The sequence below is a fragment of the Myxocyprinus asiaticus genome, chromosome 29, assembly GCF_019703515.2.
Source record: "Myxocyprinus asiaticus isolate MX2 ecotype Aquarium Trade chromosome 29, UBuf_Myxa_2, whole genome shotgun sequence".
In the NCBI taxonomy this organism is placed as follows: domain Eukaryota; kingdom Metazoa; phylum Chordata; class Actinopteri; order Cypriniformes; family Catostomidae; genus Myxocyprinus; species Myxocyprinus asiaticus.
The window spans coordinates 27487599-27515430 of NC_059372.1; the positions used below are offsets into that span (position 1 = coordinate 27487599).

The 27832-nt window shown below is 38.3% G+C and overlaps 2 protein-coding genes across 4 annotated transcripts in view; both read left to right on the forward strand.

Annotated features, from left to right (window-relative positions):
• Window positions 1–15764, forward strand: part of pard6b (par-6 partitioning defective 6 homolog beta (C. elegans)) — a 38389-nt gene extending 22625 nt beyond the window's left edge. For both annotated transcript variants that reach the window (XM_051662979.1, XM_051662980.1), the window contains one exon: window positions 11725–15764. In XM_051662979.1, the coding sequence (XP_051518939.1) occupies window positions 11725–12602 (878 nt within the window). In that variant the 3' untranslated portion in view covers window positions 12603–15764. The remainder of the gene's footprint in view (window positions 1–11724) is intronic.
• A 7403-nt stretch (window positions 15765–23167) lies between these two features.
• The window catches only part of LOC127420575 (brefeldin A-inhibited guanine nucleotide-exchange protein 2-like), a 45150-nt gene continuing 40485 nt past the window's right edge, over window positions 23168–27832 (forward strand). The window contains exons 1-2 of one of the 2 annotated variants that reach the window (XR_007893823.1): window positions 23168–23523; window positions 27165–27195. Coding sequence is in view for 1 of the 2 variants with exons in the window: in XM_051662969.1 (XP_051518929.1) it covers window positions 23358–23523; window positions 27165–27195 (197 nt within the window). In the remaining variant the exon portion in view is untranslated. The remainder of the gene's footprint in view (window positions 23524–27164; window positions 27196–27832) is intronic. The other variant, XM_051662969.1, reaches the window with a different exon arrangement.

The following is a 27832-nucleotide window of genomic DNA, read 5'->3' on the forward strand; positions in this document are numbered from 1 at the left end:
GTCAGAATTTTTAACACGTTTTCAACAAATCAATGTAAATACCTGTAAATGGTACAAATTATGGAATTAAACAATAAACATGTAACAAAAAATAATATAAGCAATATATTATCATATTTATTGATTGAATACATGGATTTGTTTATTTTTAAAAAGCTAAAATGTGACCAAAATGATGAAAAACTAATACAATTAATATTTTCATAAAGTACCTAGTTAGAAGGTCCCCTGTATAATTAACTGCATTAGCATTATAGAGACATTAACGGAAATAAAATTGATATCGGAATCAAATCGAGAGCTTGTAAATCAATTAGAATCGGGGAATATGTATCAATACCCAGCCCTAAGAAACACACTTTATTATATTTTGTAGAACAGATGAAAGAAAAGCCATTGATGCTTGTCTCTGATACGCTGTTTGTTCAGAGGCGTGCAGCGGTAGCGTGTCTTGTGGAACACGTGCGTGTAAAGAGTTCTGACTCTCTTTTCTGTTTCAGTCATCTGAAAATTATTTGCAAGAATAGTGTAATCTATGAGAATGCTGCAAATGACCCCAAGACCATCTGAGGAGGTGCCGAAGTTTAGTTCACTTTATTTCCACAGAGCAGTTCACGCTGAACATGCATTGTGAACATGCATTCACTTTATAGTCTATACAGTCTATAGCCTATAAGCTAAACAAGTTCACCTTTAACCTAAAATTGTTTTATATTTAAATTATTATTATTTTCATTATCATTATTATTATGTTTACATTTAATTGTCTTTTAGATCTTAATTTGTATTGGTCATTTTCCACCTGTTGTAGACGGATACTTGTAAGGATGGTTATATTTGATTTTTTTGACCACTTTGTAATTTCAATTGCTTTTTTGCTTATTTTGAAGTGAAATTTGAATTTTAGAAATATATATATATATATAATTTTTTTTTTGTTTTGTTTTGTTTTTTTTTTTTTTTTTTTTTTTTTTTCAGTAAATTACAATTTTAAAGCAAAATCAGTAAAGCAAGAATATTCACTGATCCTTCGACCAGGGGGGTTAGCGATGTAATCAGATACCACGATCTTTTTTTATGTAAAATATTGTGAACATATTTCTTCCATGTTACCCAGCCCTGGTGCCATCTGAACCTGAGACTAATGTCAGCCCGAACCTGGGCCCACAGAACCAAGCCCAGCCCAACTGTACTAGCACATACCAGGTATCAAAACGTCATGAAAGCCCATGAGAGACAGAAAGTACATCAGAAAGACGAGGCACAAAAAAGACATGAGTGGGAGAGAGCAATGAGCACCGTCAGCATGAATAAAACTGAAGAATGCAACAGCAGTGACATGACACAGAGGGAAGGAGTCATTCCACCCTAGCACACTCTTATTAAACATACACAAATCCCTGCACACTCTTAATACTTCTATTAGAAATGTATTCTTGGCTGTAAAGATCTACCACAGCCCATTAGAAAGGTAACTAGGCTATATATTTAGTAAATTGACCCTTCTGAAAGCAGATATTGCACACAAAACTGTAAAGCCCCTTGAAAATCACAAGCTCCAATCAGTTTGCCCAGCTGTAAATAATCTGTTCTTATAACTTTTAAACACACATAAATTCAAGTCTAAAAACATTTTCCGCTTATTTCTTCAGTGATTTCTGTACATTTACTGGTGTTTGTATCTTCTATTTCATGTTTACCTGCCCCTAAATAGCACTTAAAAACCTAAACTGTAGTTGGTCGCTTTACATGTCAGACGGTCTCTTCCTGTCAAAGTGGCCAGTATAAACTGCAAAGTGGACCAGACTTTATGCCTATGATAGTCAAAAGTGTCGATCTGTCTGCTGAGTGTTAATGAATGACACCAGGTCTTCCGCTATCTCACAATTCACAGAAAAGGCCAAACCTGATGAAGATGTGTTGGAAACTCAAGGTTGTTTACATATATTTAATAACCCATTTGATTAGCTTGCCATTTGTATCCAAAACTGCAGCAGCATGCACTGCTTTAATGATTACAATGTGAGTTTCATACACTGTGCACCTCCTCTCTTTCTTCCCAAGTTTTTTTCTGAGTGTAGCTTATCCTCAAGGGCTTTTCCCATGTTTCAATGCTCCAAAGCTTTGCTCTCTCTCTCTCTCTCTCTCTCTCTCTCTCTCACTCTCTGTCTGTCTGTTATCAGTAGAGGACTTACTTTATCTCAACAGTGCCACAGAAGTATGCACACAGCGAGCCTAGAATAGCAGCACCTCAGAAAGTTTTCTCTATTGAAAAGTTTTTTCACCATCAGCTCAAACTCTGCCTCTCTATCATTCTTGTTCTCTCATTCTCTCTCCCTTTTCTAATAAGCACTCATTATAGGCCTCTTTCCACCCACTCTTCTCCTCTCTCCTCTATCGCACCGTGATTGGAACGGGGTGGTACACACTCACCATGTGGGAAATGTCTGGACTTGAAGGGATAGTTCACCCATAAAATGAAAATTCTGTCATCATTTACTCTCCCTCTTGTTGTTCCATACCCATATGACTTTATTTCCTCCCTGGAACAGAAATGGAAATGTTAGGCAGAGTGTTAGCCTCAGTCACCATTTACTTTCATTGTTTTTTTGTTTTTTTTTTTTACTACATACAATAAAATTAAATGATGACTGAGGCTGTGAGTCCCTAACATCTAACATCTGCTTTTGAGTTCCAAGAAAGTCTGACCAACACAAGGGTGAGTAAATGATGACAGAATTTTCATTATTGGGTGAACTATCCCTTTAAAGAAGCAGAAATGTCTCCACAGATGCTTTTATACAGTCAGCAGCTGCTGGTCTGAATAATTTGGGCACACATTTCTCTGTAAGCTGCTTTGTCGAGTGAGACAGTAAACAGAAGGTAGCACAGAAACCACATGCAAAAAAAAAAAAAAAAAAACTGAATGAGACGTTCACAAAAGTGAAACATAAGCCATTGCAGCTTTCATTTGGCCTACCACAAAGCTGCTGAATATTGGTTGAGATGAGTCTGTGTCTCAGTTTGCTTGGAGCAAAGACACGGTGTGCCATCTCTATTGTTTTACACTCCTCTTGGGATGCTGCTCACAAACTTGCCTGTATACCTTTGAACTGAGAGTGAACTCTCAAATACGCAGCGTCAGTAACCATACCATGTGACATCTGGATGGATACAGATGAGGTGCATATTGCTGTATGCTATTATTCTAACTTATTCAAATGAAAACTCATATTCATTGTTTTGTTTGTTTAGCAGAAAATGTTTGGAAGTTTTTAGATGCACTAAATGACATTTCTTGGCCAAAACCAAAAATTATTATAAGCGGCGTACCCTTTACTCCTGTAAACATGCAGCTCGGTCAGTAAGTAGTTTTCTTCAGAGTAACATAATTACCCTACGATGCTTGTGTAAATAACAAACATGGTATCCGAGGAAGACTTCACTATTTTGCTCTATTGCTTCGTTTTATTTCCAGATATTACAGGGTTGTTGCTGTGTTTGTTTCCTTACCTTTTTATCGCTGCAGCAGAATTGCGCTTCAATAGTGGGGTTTCCCTTTACATAAAACTCCTGGATTCCCTCAGGGGGCCTGAGTAGCTCAGTGGTAAAATACACTGGCTACCACCCCTGGAGTTCGCTAGTTCGAATCCCAGGGCGTGCTGAGTGACTCCAGCCAGGTCTCCTAAGCAACCAAATTGGCCTGGTTGCTAGGGAAGGTAGAGTCACATGGGGTAAACTTCTCGTGGTCACTATAATGTGGGGCATTCTCGGTGGGGTGCGTGGTGAGTTGAGCATGGTTGCCGCGGCGGATGGCGTGAAGCCTCAACCACATGCAAAAAATGTCTATGTCTCCGTGGCAACGCACTCAACAAGCCACGTGATAAGATGTGCAGGTTGACGGTCTCATACGTGGAGGCAACTGGGATTCGTCCTCTGCCACCCGGACTGAGGCGAATCACTACGTGACCACGGGGACTTAAAAGCACATTGGGAATTGGGCATTCTAAATGGCGAGAAAAGAAAAAAAAAAACTCCTTGATTCCCTTAATTTACAAATGCCTATATGCAAACGTGAGGGACCATCAATATTTTACAGTGATTTTTAGACATGGGTATAGTTTATAGTGTATGTGCTTTTCCCACTGTACTGCTAGAAATGTTTTGATTTGTTGTTGGGCTCCATCCTATGACTTTTATTATTCAGTCTGTTCCACGCACATGCGCACGTTTCAGAAACCTGTTAGAACACCGCGTATATGTTTACATGACCACATAAGCAGCTTTCTCCAGGAGAAACCTAGGTGTGTTAAACTGCTTTCTCTTAATCCCTTAAACGGCGTAAGGAAATCTGCGTTCTCGTTTACATGACGTTTCAGAACAGCACTTTCCTCAAAAACCCTGGAATAACCCTCTTTCTTAAGTGCATGTAAACGTGGTCAGTGTAAGTCTATGGTATTTTTAGATTTTGGTCATCTGCTGTATGAAACACATTATTCCGTTCAGTTGGAAAAGATACTGCAACACGAGTCGGCACAGTCTGAAGGTCTGTGTCAAGTTAGGTGGATAGCTTGAAAGCTGTAGGAGTTACAATTGATAATGTTGGTCTTTGTTTAGGGATTTTGGAAAAACCCTAAACAAAGTCTGTAGAATAACAATATGTTGGCTTCGTCAAGCCAACATAAATATTAAATAGTGCACCTTTAAAACTGAAAACCCCTAGTGGACAGTTCAGAACACCTGACCTTTGGCAGACCGTAAAACCCTGTGTAACAGGATATGGATCATCTATGCAAAGGTGACACACACACACATACTACTGTCACTGGTTGACATACAGAAGCAGACTAATCACACCTGGTGTCATCTAACAGTGAGTGAGATGCTTCCACTGCCACGGTCAACAGTGACCACAGTGTCAGATAAAGCCAGTGTCACATTTCTGCTGCTAGACTACATTACATCAAAGCTAAAGTCAATAAGTAATCCACACTACTTCATTGTAAACTGATTTTAAAGGAATAGTTCACCCAAAAATTAGAATTCTCTTACCATTTACTCACCCTTATGCCGTCTCAATCTCATATGACTTTCTTTCTTCTGTGGAACAATAACACAGATATTTTGATTGAGATAAGAGGTGAATATATCCATACAATGCAAATCAATGGGGTCAAACACTTCCAAGCTCAGAAAATGACATAAAGGCAGCATAAAAGTAATCCATATGACTCATTAATCCATGTCTTCTGAAGTGATACGATAATTTTGGGGTAAGAACAGACAAAAATGTAACTCCTTTTTCACTATAAATCTTGCCATCTGCACTCTCCTAGCCACGATCATGATTTGAAGCTCGATTACACTTCCTCACGCTTGACGCATGCGTAGAGTGCTGTACACGTGCTCTGCGCATGCGTCAAGCATGAGGATCGTTCAGAAGAGCAGTGTCCAAGCACAATTGACGTAAAAAGAAAACAATGTTCCTCTGCAAGTAACTTGCAATTTTATGTTTCAACCACAGATGTCAATAAGAGATGTCGTAGTGTACCTTTTAAGGTATGTTATACAGTTGTATAGAACATAGTACGTAAAACGTATTTACGTATAATATATTGGAATTGGGACATGCTGTCTTTGTGCACTTACAAAAAGTGGAATGGTGGTACAATGGTACAGTGATGGTATCATGGTAATACCATGGATCTTTAATATATACCATGATACTGAATGATTAGGCCTAACATATTCATGCACAATGATATTTACATGGTACTTCAAAGAATATCATTGTGGTACTTTTGGTACTCTAGTTTGTATATCCATGGGCCACAATTCAGAGATAATTGTTCATATCTCCTTGTCTGCCAATAATGATCCTATAGAACCCAGTGCATGATGAGCGTTTAATAGATGCCTGCATGCCCATGTGTAGGACAAATGGCTTTTGCGTGTTTCTGTGTTATTAGAACACAGGACTGTCTCCATGTTTGTAATGACCCATTATGACTGGCCTGGTTTCCGTAGTGAGGGCACCAGGTTTCACAAAGAGCCACCTGTCCTGTGTTACGAAAGTTAAGGTTTGTGTGTGACTGCATATTCATTAATATGTTGCTGTAGTGTCCTGTAGTAACATAGGCTGCTTCAATGCTTGCTCTCACTTTTTTTATTTATCTTTCGGTCTCTCAACCTATGAGTGAATGGAAAAGCTAGTTTGTGCCTGTTTGAGTGGCCCTCAGGGACTTCCCATGCTGCCCTTCAACAGTGACTATGAAGCCATTGTTAGGCTCCATGCTTTAATATGGAAGAGTGGAGCAGATAAGGGAAGGAAAAGAGGAGAGAAATGCTGCAGGAGATGAAAAGAGATACTCATGCATGATCCACTGCTCCAGCCAAACGTGCATTGCTAAGACTTGTGTGTGCATCATTGCTTGAAAATGTGTGTTTGTGAATAAACCTGAGCTCTTTTAAGCCAAAATTAGATTTTATTTATTATGTCTGCTGGTACTTAAGGCAGATTGTTAAGATTTCAAGAGGGCTGCATATTTTAACTAAACACAAGAGAATTCAGGTAGTTTTCTGGTAAGAACTGGAAAGGTGGAACCTTTGCTCTCTCACTGAACAATCAGTCTTGTGTATGAATGAGTGTGTTTGTGTGTTTTGACTATATTTGGGCTTTGAGAGATTCTACACTGAAATCAAATGCATTCACATGAATTAGTTGCTTACATGCTAGATCACACAGTTACATGCTCCTTATAGAAATGCCATGAAAAAAATATATACATTTAGAGGTCCATTCAACTTATTCTTCTCAACTATAATTCATGTAAATCCATGAGAAAACATCACTTTAAACAACAAACCTTGTCTGACCCAGATAAGAAAGATCAATAAACAACAATTGTGACATTAGTAATAATCTCATAACGTGTGAATTTTGTTAATGATTATAACTCTTAGGTTAAACATTGTTCTGTTCAAGTTAATGGGAGTTCTGAAAATACAGGACTTTTTTCCACATGTTCCTGCTTTGAACTCTTTTAGATCCCTATACTTCCAACTTTTACTCACATATAGACATACTCAGTATCAAAAAGGAATAGGGTAGGAAGACAGGGAGAGTATAAATGTATTGCAGGTGAAAGTCCAAACTACAATGGCTGTGATTAAGCCTCTGAGGAATTCATACATTGCAGCTGAAAGAGAGAGAGAATGAAAGGAGGCTTGGGTTTACAGTAGATTACACATTAGCTGAGGTATGGAGGGAAACTAACAAGCAGGCATTCTCTGCCACGGTATTCCCTGTAGGTCTCTCCTTATAAAGCTGTGGGAATAGTCTGACAAGAGCAAAGAAATCAGTTTGACAGTGTGCATGTTAAAATACTTCATCTGCACTGATAATGAAGATTTGATGTGAAGGTTGTACATTTTTAAAATAAAATTTAGATTTTTTTTAATTTTTTTATTTTGTTCTAGTTTTTTTTATTTTTATTATTATTATGTTTGAAATAGAATTTTAAAAATCCTAAATGCAATTAAGAAAAGGAAAATCAATTAAAGGAATAGTTAATCCAGAAATGTAAAATCTGTCATAATTTATTCACCCTTATGTTGTTCCAAACCTGTATGACTTTCTCATGCGGAACACAAAAGGAGATGTTTTAGTGAATATCTTGGTCCATCTTTTTAATACAATGGCAGTCATGGGCGGCATTAGAGGTAGGCTACTAAGCTTAAGCCCTTAATGTTTTCATCTTGTAGTGATGTCAAAAGTACCAGTGCTTCAGTATCATTATTCGGGGGGGGGGGGGTAATAATAATGTATATAAAATGTATAATATATAGACAGTATATATATATACTACCGGTCAAAACTTTTGAAACACTTAACTGAAATGTTTCTCATGAACTTAAAAATCTTTTGATCTTAAGGCATATGATTGAATGTTTGAAATTAGTTTTGTAGACAAACATATAATTGTGCCACCATATTAATTTATTTCATTACAAAAAAAAGTTTTTGAAATTGATGACTTGGACCAAATAATTGTCCAACATAGATGGGAACTCCTTCAGTAATCTTAAAAAAGCATCCCAGGGTGATACCTCAAGAAGTTGGTTGAGAAAATGTCAAGAGTACATGTCTGCAAATTCTAGGCAAAGGGTGACTACTTTGAAGATGCTAAAATATAACACAGTTTTGATTTATTTTGGATTTTGTTTAGTCACAACATAATTCCCATAGTTCCATTTATGTTATTCCATAGTTTTGATGACTTCACTATTATTCTAAAATGTAAAAAAAAAAAAAAAAAGAATGAGTAAGTGTATCAAAACTTTTGACCGGTAGTGTGTGTGTGTGTGTATGTGTATATATATATATATATATATATATATATATAGATACAGTTGTGCTCAAAAGTTTGCATACCCTTGGAGAATTGGTAATATATGTACCATTTTTAAAGAAAACATGAGTAAGCAGGCAAAACACATTTCTTTTATTTCTTATGGGATTCATATTCAACTGTAGGTTATAACAGAATGGCACAATCATAAAACAAAACATGGCAACAAAGAAAAAAATGAAATGACCCCTGTTCAAAAGTCTGCATACCCATAGTTCTTAATACTGTGTATTTCCCCCTTTAGCATCAATGACAGCGTGCAGTCTTTTGTAATAGTTGTCTATGAGGCCCCAAATTCTTGCAGGTGGTATAGCTGCCCATTCGTCTTGGCAAAATGCCTCCAGGTCATGCAAAGTCTTTGGTCGTCTTGCATGAACCACACGTTTGAGATCTCCCCAGAGTGGCTATTATGATATTACGATGATATTAAGGTCAGGAGACTGTGATGGCCACTCCAGAACCTTCACCTTTTTCTGCTGCAACCACTGGAGGGTCAACTTGGCCTTGTGCTTAGGGTCATTTTCTTGCTGGAAAGTCCAAGAGTGTCCCATGCGCAGCTTTCGTGCAGAAGAATGCAAATTGTCTGCCAGTATTTTCTGATAACATGCTGCATTCATCTGCCATCAATTGTCACAAGATTCCCCGTGCCTTTAGAGCTCACACCCCCCCCAAAACATCAGTGAGCCACCACCACGCTTCACAGTGGGGATGGTATTGTTTTCACTATAGGCCTTGTTGACCCCTCTCCAAACATAGCGCTTATGGTTGTGACCATAAAGCTCTATTTTGTTCTCGTCACTCCAAATTACAGTGTGCCAGAAGCTGTGAGGCGTGTCAAGGTGTTGTCGGCATATTGTAACCGGGCTTTTTTTGGCATTGGCTTAATAAAGGCTTCTTTCTGGCAACTCGACCATGCAGCTAATTTTTGTTCAATATCGTCGTATTGTGCTCCTTGAAACAACCACACCGTCTTTTTCCAGAGCAGCTTGTATGTCTCCTGAGGTTACCTGTGGGTTTTTCTTTGTATCCCGAACAATTCTTCTGGCAGTTGTGGCTGAAATCTTTCTTGGTCTACCTGACCTTGGCTTGGTATCAAGAGATCCTCGAATTTTCCACTTCTTAATATGTGATTGAACAGTAGGGTTGCAAAGGGGCGGAAAATTTCTGGTAAATTTCCGGAAACTTTCCAGAAACTTTCCATGGGAAGTTAAGCTGGGGAATTTTGGAAATATTGGAAAAAACTTTGGGCACTTGGCTATATGCTTTCATCTTTGTGGCATTCTTAACATAAGTCTTTGCACAGTATTTGCAAATGTACACAGCCTTTCCTTCTACATTGGCTGAGGTGAAATGTATCCACACATCAGATGGCGCACGTGGCATTGTTCTGTAGAATAAGATTAGAAAAAAACTTGTAAAAAAACACTAATGCAATGCCACGCACAGATATATAAATAGTTAGCTAAACAGTTGGAATATTCTGGAATATTGGAATTGATGCAGGACAAATGAATAGAAATAGGCTAGATGAATAGATGAACACTCCTCAATCAGTATGCTAAATCAAACTATTGTCAATTGTCAATGTTAGCTAGCTTACATTTAGCATATCTGATTTACTGGCTAGCTGGCTACTGTATAAACACATTTTGATTTAGTATTTGCTAGTTAAACTTTAATACCATTGATCAAATATATTTACCCTAGTAATATCATCAAAACTTACTTGACTGGATGTAGTACTTGGGCTCAAATGCAGTAGTGTGACTTCAATAGTCCTGCTGTAGTAAGTAGCCTGCAGAATGAGGAATGCGCAGGGTAGAAATTCAACTGAATTTGCATTAAATCTGGTTGTTTTAATCAAGATTATGCTGCAAGATGTTTGTTGACTACATTTAAGTTCCCTGTTATTAGCTAACTTGTAATTTTGCAAATTTCCAGTTTGTTCCCATTAATTCCCGTTAATTCCCATATGTTCCCGTTAATTCGCATTGAAAGTTTCCAACTTTGAAAATTCCCGGAATTTTGCAACCCTAGTCAAGGCTTTGATATATTTTTATATCTTTTCCATCTTTATAAAGTTCCATTAGCTTGTTACGCAGGTCTTCTGCTCCCCATGGCTCAGTATCTAGCCTGCTCAGTGCATCCATGTGAGAGCTAACAAACTCATTGACTATTTATACACAGACACTAATTGCAATTTAAAAAGCCACAGGTGTGGGAAATTAACATGTAATTGCCATTTAAACCTGTGTGTGTCACCTTGTGTGTCTGTAACAAGGCCAAACATTCAAGGGTATGTAAACTTTTGATCAGGGACATTTGGGTGATTTCTGTTATCATTATGATTTAAAAAGGAGCCAAACAACTATGTGATAATAAATGGCTTCATATGATCACTATCCTTAAATAAAATGCATTTTTTGTATATATAATATATATATTATAAATTTTCAAAAAAGCCACAGGTTCTGATCTTTGAGTGTATCTGGAGCTGAGACAAGTGGTACCGATTAGTTGTAGTTTCAGTAATATTTAAAGATTTACTTCAGAAATAACACCTCAAAGATTTAACATTAAAACTTTTTTTATAAAGTGTAAGAAACAACCCAAAATATGAGTAATTTTTCAGAAAATATCTTAAGATCCGTTGCACGTTCATGAGTGCAGCAGAGAAGCTTGTTTACACAAGAACTTGAGTTGTTTTAGTGCTAAAAAAACAAGTTCTAATCAACTGCTTTTATGAATGTTTTGGGTTCTTTTTAAAGCTTTAAAGTGAGGCACTTTCCACTGACATTATACCGAAGATATTCTGAAGACAGACCGAGATATTCATTAAAACATCTCCTTTTGTGTTCCACAAGTCATACGGGTATGGAATGACATGAGGGTGAGTAAATTGTGACAGAATTGTCATTTTCGGGTGAACTGTTCCTTTAAAATTAGGGTCAAGATTGTTTAAAGGAATATTTTGGTCATCTATGGCATGCTGTCGATACCACAGAAAATAATTTCAACTCGTACCTTGGTTTGTAAAAATAAACAAAAAACTTACAATGAAGGTCTAGGGGGAAAGTTTACTACCTTTGGCCTACAGACAATAATTGTAAGCGTGTTAATGCCAACAGATTTTTTTATTTATTTTTTACGACAATTGTAAGTGCAGTTACAATTTTACACATCCCTAATAACCGACAAAAAGATGCTGTCCGCAGTTTAACTTGTATTCAAGTTAAATCCTTTGATATGCATTGTCTGACACAAGGTTTACATATTTATATTCTCTCTTTGTCTTTTTCTTTTGTCTGCACAGAGGAGGCAGATTACTCCGCATTTGGCACGGACACTGTGACCCGTAAGAAGACCCCAGTGGCACTTGCTGCGGTACTCCTCCGTCCGGATGCCAACAAGAAGAAGCCTCCTATCATCATCAGCCTGCCCAAAGATTTCCGCCCAGTTTCCTCTATCATCGACGTGGACATTCTTCCAGAAACACACCGCCGCGTCCGTCTCTACAAACATGGTCAGGAGAAACCATTGGGTTTCTACATTCGCGATGGCTCCAGCGTGCGCGTTACACCCCAGGGCCTACAGAAGTTTCCGGGTATCTTCATCTCCCGCATGGTCCCTGGAGGCCTGGCAGAGAGCACAGGCCTGCTGGCTGTCAACGATGAGGTTTTGGAAGTCAACGGAATTGAGGTGACTGGAAAATCCCTGGACCAAGTAACAGACATGATGATCGCAAACAGCCACAACCTCATTATAACTGTCAAACCAGCCAATCAGCGCAATAATGTGGTACGCAACGCCAATAGTGGAGGCGGGGCCACATCTGGCAGCTCAGGACGATCCTCTGACAGCAGTACCAGTTTCTATGGATACTCTGCACCGGGCTCCATGGCAATGACTCCATCCCATATTATTCAGAACTATGAGCCAGATGATGAAAGTGAGGATGAGGAGGATCTGGTGATCGAGGGCAATGGAGAGGCTAAACTCATTCCACAGGCACCAGCTCGGGCGACAGTCAGCTCCAGCATGCCCACTCTCCCCAGATATGAGCCCCACCTCAACCTGCGGCCCTCCAATGGTGCCATGGCAACCAGTGCAAGTGTGGGGTCCTTGAATGCCCGTGACAGAGGTCTTGAGGGGCGAAATCTAGAGGAGGACGGAACAGTCATTACTCTGTAGAGACATGAGAAACACACTTAGACACAAAAACAATGACTGAAGCAACATACACTTCATGGCAAAAAGTATGTGGATATCTCCCTCTTATTATCAGGTTTGGCTATTCCAGTGACAGCAAATCTTAATGTGTCCTCCTCACAGAAATTACTGGAATAGCAAACCCTGTTATTTAGATGGGGGTATCCAGAGGGCGTATTTTGGGTCATATTACTGTATAATCAGCCACAAACAGAATCACATGCCAATACACACTCTTGTGTGCCATAGGACTGACAATGCATGTCTTTTATTTGGGTGAACAGTGAATATAGGACCAAGAGGGGTTTCCAGTCACTACAGCACCTTTCAGCACTTATCTATAACCACAGGACCAGGTTGTCCCCATAATCAATGGAGAGCAGCACAGCACTAAAAAAAGCTGCTTTATGAGTAATAATGAACTTCCTGAGTCAGTGTGAATGAATGCAGATGCAAGGTATTAATGTCACATGACAAAGAACGGATCTACTTGGGTCCCATATGAGTCATGACAATGTTTGTCTTTGACAACCACTCCCTTTGAAGCCACATGGCTCTAGCATTATCAAAGAGAACAAAGTGTAATGGTATACCCATCATTTGTGTTACCATGGTAACTGACTCAGAGCTGTGTTCTGTGATGGTACTTTTCAATTTTAGGAGGAATGCTGAAATATGCGCCTTATCATTTCCTGTCAACAACGCTAACATACCTCTCGTGATGTCAGCTCACTAGTTCTTAATGGTTTTCAAGGGAATCATGAACATTTGTGGAGGCTAGACTGAATGTTTAGGACACTTTTAGAATTGTTATTTTTTAGATATAATTGGAGATTTCAGTAAGGTTTTAGAGTGCTGCCTCATTTGAGATACATACATATTCTATGTACAGTCTCTTTCAAAAGGTTTTTAATCATAGCCAAAAATACAGATTAATTTAATATTTTTCATACTGATATTTGTTTATTTGTACCACTTTTATTTCTTTATGACAAGGGCTATCTACCTGCGGGTTATTTTTCCCATCGACCTTTATGGCACATGTGATAAGGCTTGAGAACCCTGTCTGTGGTTATCATGTTTCCATTGAGTACTCTGAAGTCAGCAGTGAGCTGTTTCATGTATGAAGAGTGTCTCTAACCCTCTGAATAATAAGCATTTTGAGTGAATCATGGAGAAACAAAGTGTGATTTGCAGTGATTTTTAAACTACAATGGTAGACCATTGCCAAAATATTTTCCCTTATCAATGTTTTAGAGGTGAGAACTTGCTTGGAGATCAGCAAAAGCTAAAACCTTCAGAAAGTATGTCACAATGGGGTTTAGTTTCAACATTGGCACAGGACGGGTGTGATTTGGTGGGTGCGGACATTACATTTCTTATCTTTTTAAGATATGCTCTGCAAGCTCGCCTAGCTGTAATCTCATTGCAGAACCCTCTATTGAGCTATTATTTAAAATTACACTCATTGAGCACTATATTAGGAACACTATGGTCCTAATAAAGTTCCCGACGTGGTCTTCTGCTGTTGTAGCCCATCCGCCTCAAGGTTCGACGTGTTGTGCATTCTGAGATGCTATTCTGCTCACTACAAATGTACAGAGTGGTTATTTGAGTTACTGTAGCCTTTAGTCAGCTCGAACCAGGCTTACCATTGTCCGTTGACCTCTTTCATCAACAAGGCATTTTCGTCCACAGAACTGCCGCTCACTGGATGTTTTTTGTTCTTCTGAGTACCATTCTGAGTAAACTCTAGAGACTGTTGCATGAAAATCCCAGGAGATCAGCAGTTACAGAAATACTCAAACCAGCTTGTTTGGCATCAACAGTCATGCCACAGTCTAAATCACTGTGATCAAATTTTTCGCCATTCTGATGGTTGATGTGAACATGAACTGAAGCTCCTGACCTGTATCTGCTTGATTTTATGCAGTGCTGCTACATGATTGATTGAATAGATAATCACTTAAATATGTAGGTGTACAGGTGTTCCTAATAAAGTGCTCAGTGAGTGTATATTCATATTTTCTGTCCATATTTGACTTCCACACCTTATCAAACACTCCACCCTCTGTGAAAGGTAAGGTTTGGCCTCCCCACTTCTTGACATATAATTCGTATTTCATATATGAATGACTGGCATCATGGTGTTTGTCTTCTCCATGAACAAATGTAAAGCTCTTACTTTACGAAGTATTTCTTAAAGTTAAAATGACAATAATTACTTGTATCACCTTTATAATTTCTGTGCACACTGTTGTACATTTCAATATGAGCTTTTAAGATCTCAAGAGTTTGTGTGAACGAATGCACTGAAAGAGACTGACACGATTCGATAGTGCCTCACACTAGCCTAGGACCTACTGTCAGATATTCAGCCGAAGTATCCTTTCATTAGCTGCTTCTTTTTATGTTCTGTCTCTTTTATCTCACTGCTATCTCACTTTCAGATTAACTGATGAGAATCTTAAACACCAGGGATTTATAAGCGGACCACATACAGGTATCTGCTGTCTCGCCCAGAGCATTGAGTAGCACACGCACTGTAGCTATAATCCTATATGCTTTATTCAGATCATCTTAAAGGTATAAACGACATGTTGAATGGAGTCTTTAGCTGTGTTAATTTATTTTTATTTAACCACTACACATGATTTGGGATTGTAACCACAGAAATTTTATTTATTTTCAATAGACTCAATAGGTATTTTTACTTGCTTTATTTTAGCTGACATACAAACCTCATGATTTAGATTGTTGTTTTTTTCCAGCATCTACATTTTTGCTCCTACTTTTTTGGGGGAAAGAAATATGAAGAATATAACTTGCTATTTTCCAAACTGTGAATATCTTTGCATTTCTAAAGAAGACCATATATCTATGACCACCTGCCACGGGAGACCTAGAAATTGGCTTTTAAGCGTTATCGTTCCTGTGTCAATTCCTCTTTTTGATAATGAGCTAGCCAGATAAACCTTAAGGTATAGATTTGTAATGAAATTGTCAGTATTTTCTTATTAGTAATACATGATGTAATTTTGTTTCACATAATGAAACTTTTAAAAGGATAAATACTATATTAAGACAGCTGCACATGTATTATAGTAAAATCTTGGATGAAATAAACTAATATGTATAAAATCATTGATGCTCCTCCATTCTTAATTGCTTTGTATCAGCCATGAAGGAGAGTAATGGTATCTCTGAGAGATAAGTGGTGTGTGGCAACATGACATTTACACTGGATGACCAGCATTAAGAGAGAAGAGAATAGAGAGAAGAGAATGAGCTTTATTGCCAAGTATGCTTACACATACAAGGAATCTGTCTTGGTGACAGGAGCTTCCAGTGTACAACCATACAAAAACAGCAGCAAGACAGAGATAATAATAAAAAATAATTATACACAATATGTACAAACACACACATACACATGGGTAGTGCAAATCTAATACAATCTGTTATGTACAGTGTAAATTTTTTTTTTTTTTTTTTTTTTCTCTGAGGAATGAAATGGCAGAAGAGGTTGGATGTGTTGGATAAATGTAAGAAAGACAAACTGTGTATTGCACATAGTTATTGCTCAATGGGGCAATTGAACTGTTCATGAGATGGATAGCCTGAGGGAAAAAAACTGTTCCTGTACCTGATGGTTCTGGTGCTCAGAGCTCTGAAAAGTCGGCCAGAAGGCAACAGTTCAAAAAGATAGTGGGCAGGGTGAGTGGGGTCCAGAGTGATTTTTCCAGCCTTTTTCCTCACTCTGGAAGGGTATAGTTCTTGAAGGGGAGGCAGGGGACAAACAATAATCCTCTCAGCAGTCCGAACTGTCCTTTGTAGTCTTCTGATATCTGATTTCGTAGCTGAACCAAACCAGACAGTTATTGAAGTGCAGAGGACAGACTCAGTGACTGCTGAGTAGAACTGTATCAGCAGCTCCTGTGGCAGGTTGAACTTCCTTAACTGGTGAAGAAAGTACAAAATCTGCTGGGCCTTTTTCACAGTGGAGTCAATGTGTGTCTCCCACTTCAGGTCCTGTGAGATGGTAGTGCCCAGGAACCTGCATGACTCCACTGCTGCCACAGTGCTGTTTAGAATGGTGAGGGCGGTTGGGGTGTTCCTCCTAAAGTCTACAATCATCTCCACCGTTTTGCAGATGACAGTGGTGTCATCTGCAAACTTCAGGAGCTTGACAGAGGGGTCCTTGGCGATGCAGTCATTGGTGTAGAGGGAGAAGAGTAGTGAGGAGAGCACACATCCCTGGGGGGCACCAGTGCTGATTGTACAGGTGCTGGAAGTGAGTTTCCCGTCTCACAAGCTGCTGCCTGTCCGTCAGAAAGCTGGTAATCCACTGACAGATAGACAAGGGAACAGAGAGTTGGTGTAATTTATTCTGGAGTATAGCTGGGATGATGGTGTTGAAAGCTGAACTGAAGTCCACAAAAAGGATTCTTGCATATGTCCCTGGTCTGTCCAGATGTTGCAGGATATGATGCAATCCCATGTTGACTGCATCATCCACAGACCTGTTTGCTCGATAAGCAAATTGAAGGGGATCTAGAAAGGGTCCAGTGATGTTTTCAGGTGGGCCAACACCAGTCTCTCAAATGATTTCATGATCACAGACGTCAGGGCGACAGGTCTGTAGTCATTAAGTCTACATTAAGTCATTAAGTTTTTTTAGCCACTCTGATTTCCTTGTTCAGTGTGTTCCTGGCCTGATTGTACAAGACTTTATCCCCACCCCTGTAAGCATCCTCTTTGGCCTGACGAAGCTGCCTGAATTCCACTGTAAACCATGGTTTGTCGTTGTTAAATGTTAAATAAGTCCTAGTAGGAATGCACATATCCTCACAGAAACTGATATATGATGTAACAGTATCTGTGAGCTCATCCAGGTCTGTGGCTGCAGCCTCAAAAACACTCCAGTCCGTGCAGTCAAAGCACGTTTGTAGTTCCAGCTCTGATTCGTTGGTCCATCTTTACAGTCCTTAATACAGGCTTAGCATATTTTAATTTCTGTCTGTAGGTTGGAAAAAGATGAACCAGACAGTGATCAGATAGTCCCATAGCTGCTCAAGGTACAGAGCGATATGCATCCTTTATTGTTGTGTAACAATGATCCAGTATGTTTCTGTCTCTGGTGGGGCATGTAATGTGCTGTTTGTATTTGGGCAGTTCACGTGTGAGATTTGCTTTGTTAAAATCCCCAAGAATAATAATAACTGAGTCTGGGTATTGTTGTTCTGTGTCTGTGATTTGATCAGCCAGCTGTTGCAGTGCGGCATTCAAACACGCGTTTGGCGCGATATGCACACCAGAATAAACGAGGAAAACTCCTGCAGCGAGTAGAAAGGCTTACAGTTAATAAAGAGCGCTTCCAAATTAGGACAGCACATCTTCTTTAACGTTGTTACATCTGTACACCAACTTTCATTGATGTAAAAGCATATTCTACTGCCTCTCGTTTTCCCCGTTAACTCCGTGATACGATCCGCTCTGAACAGCTGAAAGCCCGGCAGATGTAACGTGCTGTCCGGAATGGCTTCACTCAGCCAAGTTTCTGTGAAGCACAAGGCAGCAGAGGTTGAAAAGTCCTTGTTTGTGCGGGTGAGATGTAGTTCGTCCGTTTTGTTAGGGAGAGAGCGGAGATTTGCTAGATGAATGCTCGGCAGCGTTGTTCGAAAGCCGCGCCGACGGAGCCTGACCAGCGCGTCTGCTCATCTCCCTCGCCTGCGTCTCCTAGCGTGTTTAAACAACACAGCTGCGCCTCCGAATAAAATGTCAAACAAAACGTCCGAATATTCAAAATCCGGGAAAAGATTGACTGGTGTATGCTGTCGAATGTTCAGCAGTTCGTCTCTGGTAAAACTGACTGAAAAAGATTACTAAACACAGGACAAACAAACAAAAATAACAAAACAACAGAAGCGCTCCACACCGATGCGGCCATCCGCGGGGCCATCATGATGTCATCCCGTAACTTAACGTAACTGAAGAAATTAAGAGCTTAAGATATCTTATGCTAAACTTACATTTCCTACGTTATTTGAAGTAGACATCAAAGTTAATGTGTGTGTTGGCTTAAAAGAGCTCAGATAACTTGTAATTAGTTAAAGACTTTGTTGTTTGAAAGACTTAGCCAAGGAGTGATTTCCAAAAGCATTGTTTCTCCAGGAACACTAGACAGTCACTAATGCGAGTATGATCGGTTTCATGAAACCTTAGGCTGCTATTTAGCTTGTTATAACATTATTAGCTTATTACAGGAAGTTATTACTTTAAAAATACAAAATAAGAATGTTCATTAGGATGATCTGACACTAATGCTGTTTTGGAAAACCTTGTTATGCAACTTTTACCTTAGTCTTATTGAAAATTGAACAGTATGATGGAGGCAGTGTTGCTTCTCTGCCTTATACTGTGCTGATGAGAGGTGTAAAAACACTGTTGAAGAAGAACTCTGATGTCATGATGCCACACTGTGGTTAAAGCAAGTACCATCAACACGAAAGCTTAGACTAACTTTGAAAGGATTCATTTGCTGAACTTAAATATACTGTATTTTGTCTCTGCCTTTCCATTGGTTAAAATACCCATGGTTGGTTACTTGTTTGTGTCATTTACTTAATAAACACAGTAAACAACAACACGATTTCTCCCAAGTGCATAAAAATCCCTTGTCCATATAGTCCTATGTTAAGTGACCTATTCAGTTGAATAATTACAGTATGTTCTGAATTACTTTGTATTCTGAATTGTCTGACATCAAATGTCTTAAAGGAATATTCAATCGCCAGCATTTGTGGCATAATGTTGATTACCACAAAAAATTATCTTGACTCGTCCCAATGAGGTTGAGCCACTTATAATGGAAGTGAACAGATCTCATTTTGGAGAGCTTAAAAGAAGTGCTGCTCACCCACAAATAAAAATCCTCTCATCATTACTTACCCTCATGTTATCCCAGATGTGTATGACTTTCTTTCTTCTGCAGAACACAAAGATTTTTCGAAGAATATCTTAGCTTTCTAGTTCCATACAATGCAAGTGAATGGTGACCAGAACTTTGAAGCTCCAAAAAGCAATCCACTTGGTTTCAGATGAGAACAGACCAACTTATAACTCCTTTTTTTACTGTCCATCTTGCCATTGCAGTCTCTAGGCATGATTTCAAGTTCAGTTACACTTCCTAGTGCTTGATGCATGCGCAGAGCGCTAAAAGGTGCTAGGAAGTGTAATCAAGCATGAAATAATGAATGCCAAGGAGACTGTTGATGTCAAGATTTTTTGCGAAAAAGGAGTTACATTTTGGTCTGTTCTCACCCAAAACTGGTTTTGATCCTTCAGAAGATACTGATTAAACCACTAAAGTTTTATGGGTTACTTTTATGCTGCCTTTATGTGCTTTTTGGAGCTTCAAGGTTTTGGTCACCATTCGCTTGCAGAAATATTCTTCTAAATCTTTGTTTGTTCAGCAGAAGGAAATCCATACACATCTGGGATCACATGAGGTTGAGTAAATGAAGAGAGCATTTTCCTTTTTGGGTGAACTATCCCTTTAAAGGCAGAAATGTGAAGCTTATAATGTTATAAAAGCACTTACATGAATTCTTCTGTTAAAACTTTTGCATTATTTGAGCTGTAAAGTTGTTTAAATCGTTGTTTTAGGGTTTATGGTGTTATGTCATCATGGCAACCAAGTTGTAAAAATGGATATAACTTTACGCAAAAAAGGTTAGTAAGTATTTTATCACACTAAAATCATGTTTACGTCTTGTATCTATACTTTTGAAACAATTAGTATTTTAACGTTTACCGATTGGCCCCATTCACTTCCATTGTAAATGTCTTATTTATTCTTTTAAGAAAAGGAGGGACATGTTGAAATTATTTTTTGTGGTAATAACACCACAAATTCTGTTAATTGAGCTTAACTTGTATCAAACCCGGAATATTCCTTAAAATCATTTTCTGCAACAACCATGTCTTGGCAAATATTCCAAAGTATACCCCTGGATATGACAGTGCATATGTTTGTATCTGAATGGTCTGGAATGCTTTAAAAATGTTAATGTGGTTCAACCAAGGTAAGTCTGAATCTTCCTTTGAACAAAGTTTATCTGTTCTGATTTGGACTGGGATTTTGACTGGGCAAGTTGACAATTAGTTTTAACTAAATTTGACCTTACCAAGAATAAGTTTACTTTCTTTAAAATAATTTGTATAGAAAATGATAATTGACTGTAAAGCCAATGAATGAACTGAAATCACTGCCCCTAACCACATCCTCCACAGTTTTAACAATAAATGCATTGAGTTAATAAGCGTTATTAATAAAAATGGTATATGCTTTCTTATATGCTAAAATGAGAACTTTCCTAACCCTTACTATATATACATCATTTATATGTTAAAAATATATTGATTTTAATTGTTTCAATTATTTGTCTTTATCTTATTTATGTATACATTTTGGATGGTTTATACATATTTTTTTGTATTTTTTTTTTTAATAATTTGTATTTGTTTATTTTATCCCTTCACCTGCACTTGTATTTATGACTGTATTCATACATTGTTTGATCTTATTGAACAATTATATAGAAAAAACTCCACAGTTTTACCACCATTTGTGGACTTTTCAGACGGTCCCTTACCACACCCTCCACAGTATTAGCACGTTTTAGCACAATGTGTGGACTTTTCAGACGGTCCCTTACCACACCCTCTACAGTACTAGCACGTTTTAGCACAATGTGTGGACTTTTCAGACGGTCCCTTACCACACCCTCCACAGTATTAGCACGTTTTAGCACAATGTGTGGACTTTTCAGACGGTCCCTTACCACACCCTCCACAGTATTAGCACGTTTTAGCACAATGTGTGGACTTTTCAGACGGTCCTTTACCACACCCTCCACAGTATTAGCACGTTTTAGCATAATGTGTGGACTTTTCAGACGGTCCCTTACCACACCCTCCACAGTATTAGCACGTTTTAGCACAATGTGTGGACTTTTCAGACAGTCCCTTACCACACCCTCCACAGTATTAGCACGTTTTATCACAATGTGTGGACTTTTTAGACGGTCCCTTACCCACCGGTAGGCATATTTTCCAACTTGTATCAATGTTCTATTGGCGACCTGTAACGATTTCACCGTGATGCCATCTGACCATCTTAAATACGGGACAAATCGCGTCCCGTATTTCATATTTATCTTATTCATCATTTTCATTCATATTTATCATATTCATCATTTTATCTTTAAATACGGGACGATCCGTATTTTACGGGACGGGTGGCAACCCAAACAGAGTAGTCTGTCAATGATCTGATCTAGTGCTATCTTGGAAATGTCACTTCCCTTTGCAGTGTTTTACCCGAAACCACACAGACCAAATTCCCTACTAGCATGCGACCCATTCATGCCCACCTCATCTAAATCATGATCGAGCTCTGAATGTAGTCGGCAGTGTAAGCGCTTGAGCAGGGCCGTAGCAAGGAATTCTGGGCCCCGTCAATATATATTGCTCTGGGCCCCTTACCAATTTAAATAATACAGTTTTGAATTTGTTGTGGGCCCCCCTGGGGCCGGTTGCACCAGCTGTGCGTAAGTTACAACTTAGCCTAGGTGTGGCTTAAATGGGCACTAAGTCACAATTTACGCACTACTAAATATTTGAACGTTGCACCATTAAACTTAGGTAGGATGTAACTCTAAACTAAATATTTACGAAAACCTCCGACCAGGAAGAACTGATGGAATTAAAAAAGCAGACTGATATTTTATGACATCAATGAGCTCATGTTTTGTGTGACAGGCATCAATCATTTCGATATATATGATGATGTTGTCATTTACGAGAGAGAGAGAGCGAGAGCGTACTTTTAAGCGGCTCTTCAGCATGGAACCGATCTAACGGTGCCGTTTTCAGGATGTGTCACCCGGTGTCAAGTTTCAACACATTCAAAATATATATAGGATATTAAAATGAATAAATGTCTGTTTTTCCAGCCTGCTGTATTAATTTATACAATTAATTTTAATTTGTTTTAGATACAGTTCCTATAATATTGTTATTTACACAGGGCAAATGTCCTATTTATCAAATCTTCTTTTATTACATATCATATTTTAATGGGGATTTAATTTATTACAGCTGACAGTTACGAGAGCAAACAAGGTCTGAACATCAACTGTAACGAGATCAAACTAAAGTTCATGGCTTTTTAACACTTCTGTGTGTAAATTTGAAGGCTGCTTATTGGATCAATACAGGTAAACATCATATTATGCGACTACGCATTACTTTACAGAAAGCTTACGACCTACTAGTCTTGCCTTAAGAACAGGTGGTGCAACCAAATTAAGCACTGACTTAATAACAAACTAACTAGTAGTTACTAAGCCCTTAGTGTGAACTTTACGTCCTAACTTACGTGAGAACTTACGCACAGCTGATGCAACACTACCCAGACCTTTGGGCCCCTAGAATCGTTACCACCTTTCACCCTACTAGCTACGGCTCTGCGCCTGAGGGTCACGTGACGTGACGTGACGCGACGCCAACATGGCGATGCAGTGCTGAGACGGCAGCAGCGTTCAAACTGCCCCCGACTGAACCAGCGACAACGTTGGCCCGCTCCTGGCACCCTGACACACACCTGCCGAACCGCAGGGAACGGGCCAGCGATGACGGCCTGAGGGACTATTTCCACACGTCGACCGAGAGATGAAAGAACAGGAACAGCTGGAAATACATCGACGGCATACGCAGACAGAAAGCCTGAGCACCAAGAGCATGTTTCTGTCTCGGGCGCTGGAGAAAATCCTCGCGGATAAGGAGGTGAAGAGGAGCCAGCACAACCAGCTGCGCAAGGCTTGTCAAGTAGCGCTGGGTGAGCGCTCTTTATTAACGATTATTATCATTTCTGTTTCTCCACGAGGAGACATGAACCTATCGTTGCCAATGGCGATTGATATCTTAAAAGTATAGAAGCCTTGTTCGCGAACCAACGTCATTCCAGTAGACAGACATCAGTCAAATCAGACTGTAATGTTTATAATATTTTCCTGGTGATTAGTCATGCTTCCTATCGGCTATATAAAGCTCCTTGTTAGTGAATGAGATCTTTGCGTCAGTCTAAATGACATGTCGGCGTGTTCAGCCCCTGTTGTTTTGGTTAACAGGGGCTGTTAGCATGTGTTAGCTGGATTCAAACAAGCTGCAGGGAGATGTTACGTTAACACTTACAATACGATTCTATTTTGTAACATTAGTTAATACATTAGGTTTCACGAACTAACAACGAAGAATGATTTTTACTGCATTAATAAGCTGACAGATTGGATTTTTGCTGCTATCTTATTAATTACAGATCAGTTGCTGATCTTTATATAGTATCGATTTATATTGTAGACTGCTGTGTCACAAACAAATTAAAAATATTGTTTTTTTAGATGCCATATAGTGTCATGTGTGTTGACAGGATCTGTTCGCTCGAAATTCCCGTTGTTGCTGCAACTTCCGGAATATTTATCCCACTGTCAGTTCATACTTAAGCTGGATATATTCGGCTCGTCCCGCCTCTGTTGCATTACTTATTTACTAAGTTAACGAACACTTGTTGAGACCGGAGGATGTAGTTTCTTAGCGTACTTTTCCAACGTCTCACCTTTGTTCTGGAGATTCCTGCTTGCCAAGGACAAAGATGGGTTGCCTAATTTGAAGTAAATGCCCCATTCCAATTGCAATGTTGACTGGATTTGATCTTAAACTTAATGTTGTTGTTTATTCCTTAGGTATATTTGAGGTATAATCCTGATAATGTTTTGAGAATTGCTTGTTCAAGCATTTTAGCAGTTGATGTAATGCTACTTTACCATGGGTTTGTTCAAGTCCAGTGTATACTCTTCGAGGCACTCTCATTCAAACAGACACTCCCTCTTCTCTCATTACCTCCTTATGTGAATGAGGTTGATTGCCAAAGACCTATTTACACAGTTCAGCATACACCCGGATTCACTGCTAGGCAATGGCTTATACAGTATACACAATTTCTGAGTTTCCCTATTCAGCACTGAACATTTTGCTTTGCTACCTGAGAAAATGCAGTAAATTTCAGGTAGTCAGGTACGGTTTTCTTACAACATGGTTCATTAAACGTTGTGAGAATGCATCTTGTGAAATGTGATGTTGCTTAAGTTTAGTTTCCTGGGTAGTGTTGCACCAGCTGTGCATAAGTTCTCACGTAAGTTAGGACGTAAAGTTCACACTAAGGGCTTAGTAACTACTAGTTAGTTTGTTATTAAGTCAGTGCTTAATTTGGTTGCACCACCTGTTCTTAAGGCAAGACTAGTAGGTCTTAAGCTCTCCGTAAAGTAATGCGTAGTCGCATAATATGACGTTTACCTGTATCGATCCAATAAACAGCCTTCAAATGTATACACAGAAGTGTTAAAAAGCCATGAATTTCAGTTTGATCTCGTTACGGTTGATGTTCAGATCTTGTTTGTTTACGTAACTGTCAGCTGTAATAAATGATATCCCCAAAAAATACGATATGTAATAAAAGTAGATTTGATAAATAGTATATTTTCCCTGTGTAAATAACAATATTTAATAACTGTATCTAAAATAAATGAGGGGTGATAAATACTAATACAACAGGCTGGAAAAACAGACATTTATTCATTTTAATATCCTATATATATTTTGAATGTGTTGAAACTTGACACCGGGCGACGCACCCTGAAAACGGCACCGTTATATTGGTTTCATGCTGAAGAGCTGCTTAAAAGTACGTTTTTTTTATTTTATTTTATTTATTTATTTTCCTCTCTCTCTCTGGTAAATGTAAATGAGTGTAAATGCCGACATCATCATATATGTCGAAATGATTGATGCCTGTCACACAAAACATGAGCTCACTGATGTCATTAAATGAATCTGCTTTTTTATTCCATCAGTTACTCCTGGTCGGAGGCTTCCCTAAATATTTAGTTTATACGTAGGGTTACGTTCTACCTAAGTTTAATGGTGCAACGCTCAAATATTTAGTAGTGCGGAAATTGTGACTTAGTGCCCATTTACGCCACAACTAGGCTAAGTTTTAACTTGCGCACAGCTGGTGCAACCGGCCCCAGTGCTTTTGTTGCAAGCAGATGGCTGCCTGTTAATGAATAATAATGGATTTTAAATTCAGAAGAACTTGTACTTGCACCCAAACAGAAATAAAAACTATTCTGCATTTTGTTTTTTGTTTTTGTTTTTTGGCTATTCCTAATAATCGGAGGAAATAATTAACTAATAAATGGCACTAATGCAACTTGCTCCGTCTCATAACCTCTTACTTTGCCTATCTTTTCCATTTTTAAATGGTAAAAGCTAAAAATATGCACTTCATTAACCACTGGTGATATGGGAAATATACTTAATTTGCCTGCATATAGGCCTCATTTCAACCTTTAATGGGAATCATATATGCGAGGCACTAAGAGTGTCCTGAAACGTTTCTTGCTTGGGTTGGCAGTCTTATATAGTCGGTATTGCTTTTGTATTTTTTAGAGATCGAACGATAGCTAAGGTGGTGGAAAGGGCAGATAACAGATTAATCGGCCGATAGTTTTTAAAATCGATTCATAGAATGTTACAACATTTTATTAGTTGGCACAGACACGAGAGTCCAAAATGAATAAAATCCCAGATATACTTTATTTTTACAACCAAAATCCCAATAATAATCAGAAAAATGAAGGTTGGTCGCATAATGTGGGACTTTTAACACTAAACAAGCCTAAAATACACCGGGGACTCTGTTACAATGCTCTATTTTTTATATTTACCAAATCAAGCTTTTTTTTTCTTTTTTTTTTTTTCGCCTATATATTATTATTATTATTATTCACAATTTATGAAGTTGAAGACATGATGTATGTGCTGACGAGGGACGTTTCCATATATTCACATTTTTCTTTTCATGCCCTCACTTTAATTTAAAAAACATAATTATCAGAGGAATAAAAAAGAAAATTATTGGCATAGACTTTTGCAGATAACCGATAGTTCTAAAAAAAAAGCAACTATCATCACCGATTAATCGGTAAAACCGATATATCGGTCTACCTCTAGTATTTTTGCTCTGCAGTATTAGGGCACATATTCCCAGCTGAAGATGTTATTTCTACCCCATCTCCACAATTCAGTCTGGGAATTTCATTTCACCTAAATATCCTACAGTACTTAGATTGAGCACATCATTTGACTTAATTAGCAAAAGCTAAAAAGCTTTAGGCCTAGACAGCTCGATACTTGTGTAAATTGTAATAAGACACTTTGTTGGTGCATGATCATGTCAGAGCATCTACCTGCTTTTGTGAATTTGTGTGATTGGCCATTTTCTGATTTAGCATTCCTAGCATTCTCTTCCCTTTCAGGTTTGTTTGTTTTAAAGGTGGGGTGTCATCACCAACAGCCTTGAGTGATGCAAGGGTGTCTTCTTGTGTTAATTTGTCTCTCCTTTTGCCTGTTTTCTTATAGATGAAATCAAGCTTGAGCTGGAAAAGCAGAAGTAAGTTTACATCTCATTCACAAAATAGGCATCATCTATTCATCCAAATCCTCTTTAAAGGTTCATTGAAATGTTGACAACAAAAGAGAGCTCTTATTTTGATTTCTGAAAAGGCTCTCTAGGGCTTAATGCATCATTATTCTGAAACATTGTAGTTATGTAATAATTTCAGATGCTGGTTATACTCATTCCATTCTGTAGCTGTTTATTTCAATGCTGTAAACTCCATCAATATTTCTTATTTGGGTGTCGACAAATACATTTGTCAGACGTGATAAAATTAGAGATTAGAGAATTTTAAAACACATGTCAAGTTCATTAAAATATAAAGTTTTTTTCCATTTTGCTTTTTCAAAAAATTATGACTTAAAAAAAATGTCATGTGGTGCAACCATCAAATAAAAGGTATTCAAATACTTTCCTTGCACGTGAGAGTATACACAACTTAAGCAGTAATTTCAACAAAATTTTCAAACACATTTTTCAAGGTAAAAGATATATTCTTTACAAATTTTTTAGTCAAGAATACAGTAAAGTTTCTCAGGGTTACGCCACATGACCTGAACAAAATGTGCTTTATTTTATTTTTTTTTTATTTGAAGGCCTATAGGTGTCCTCTCTGTTTCATTATTTTTTT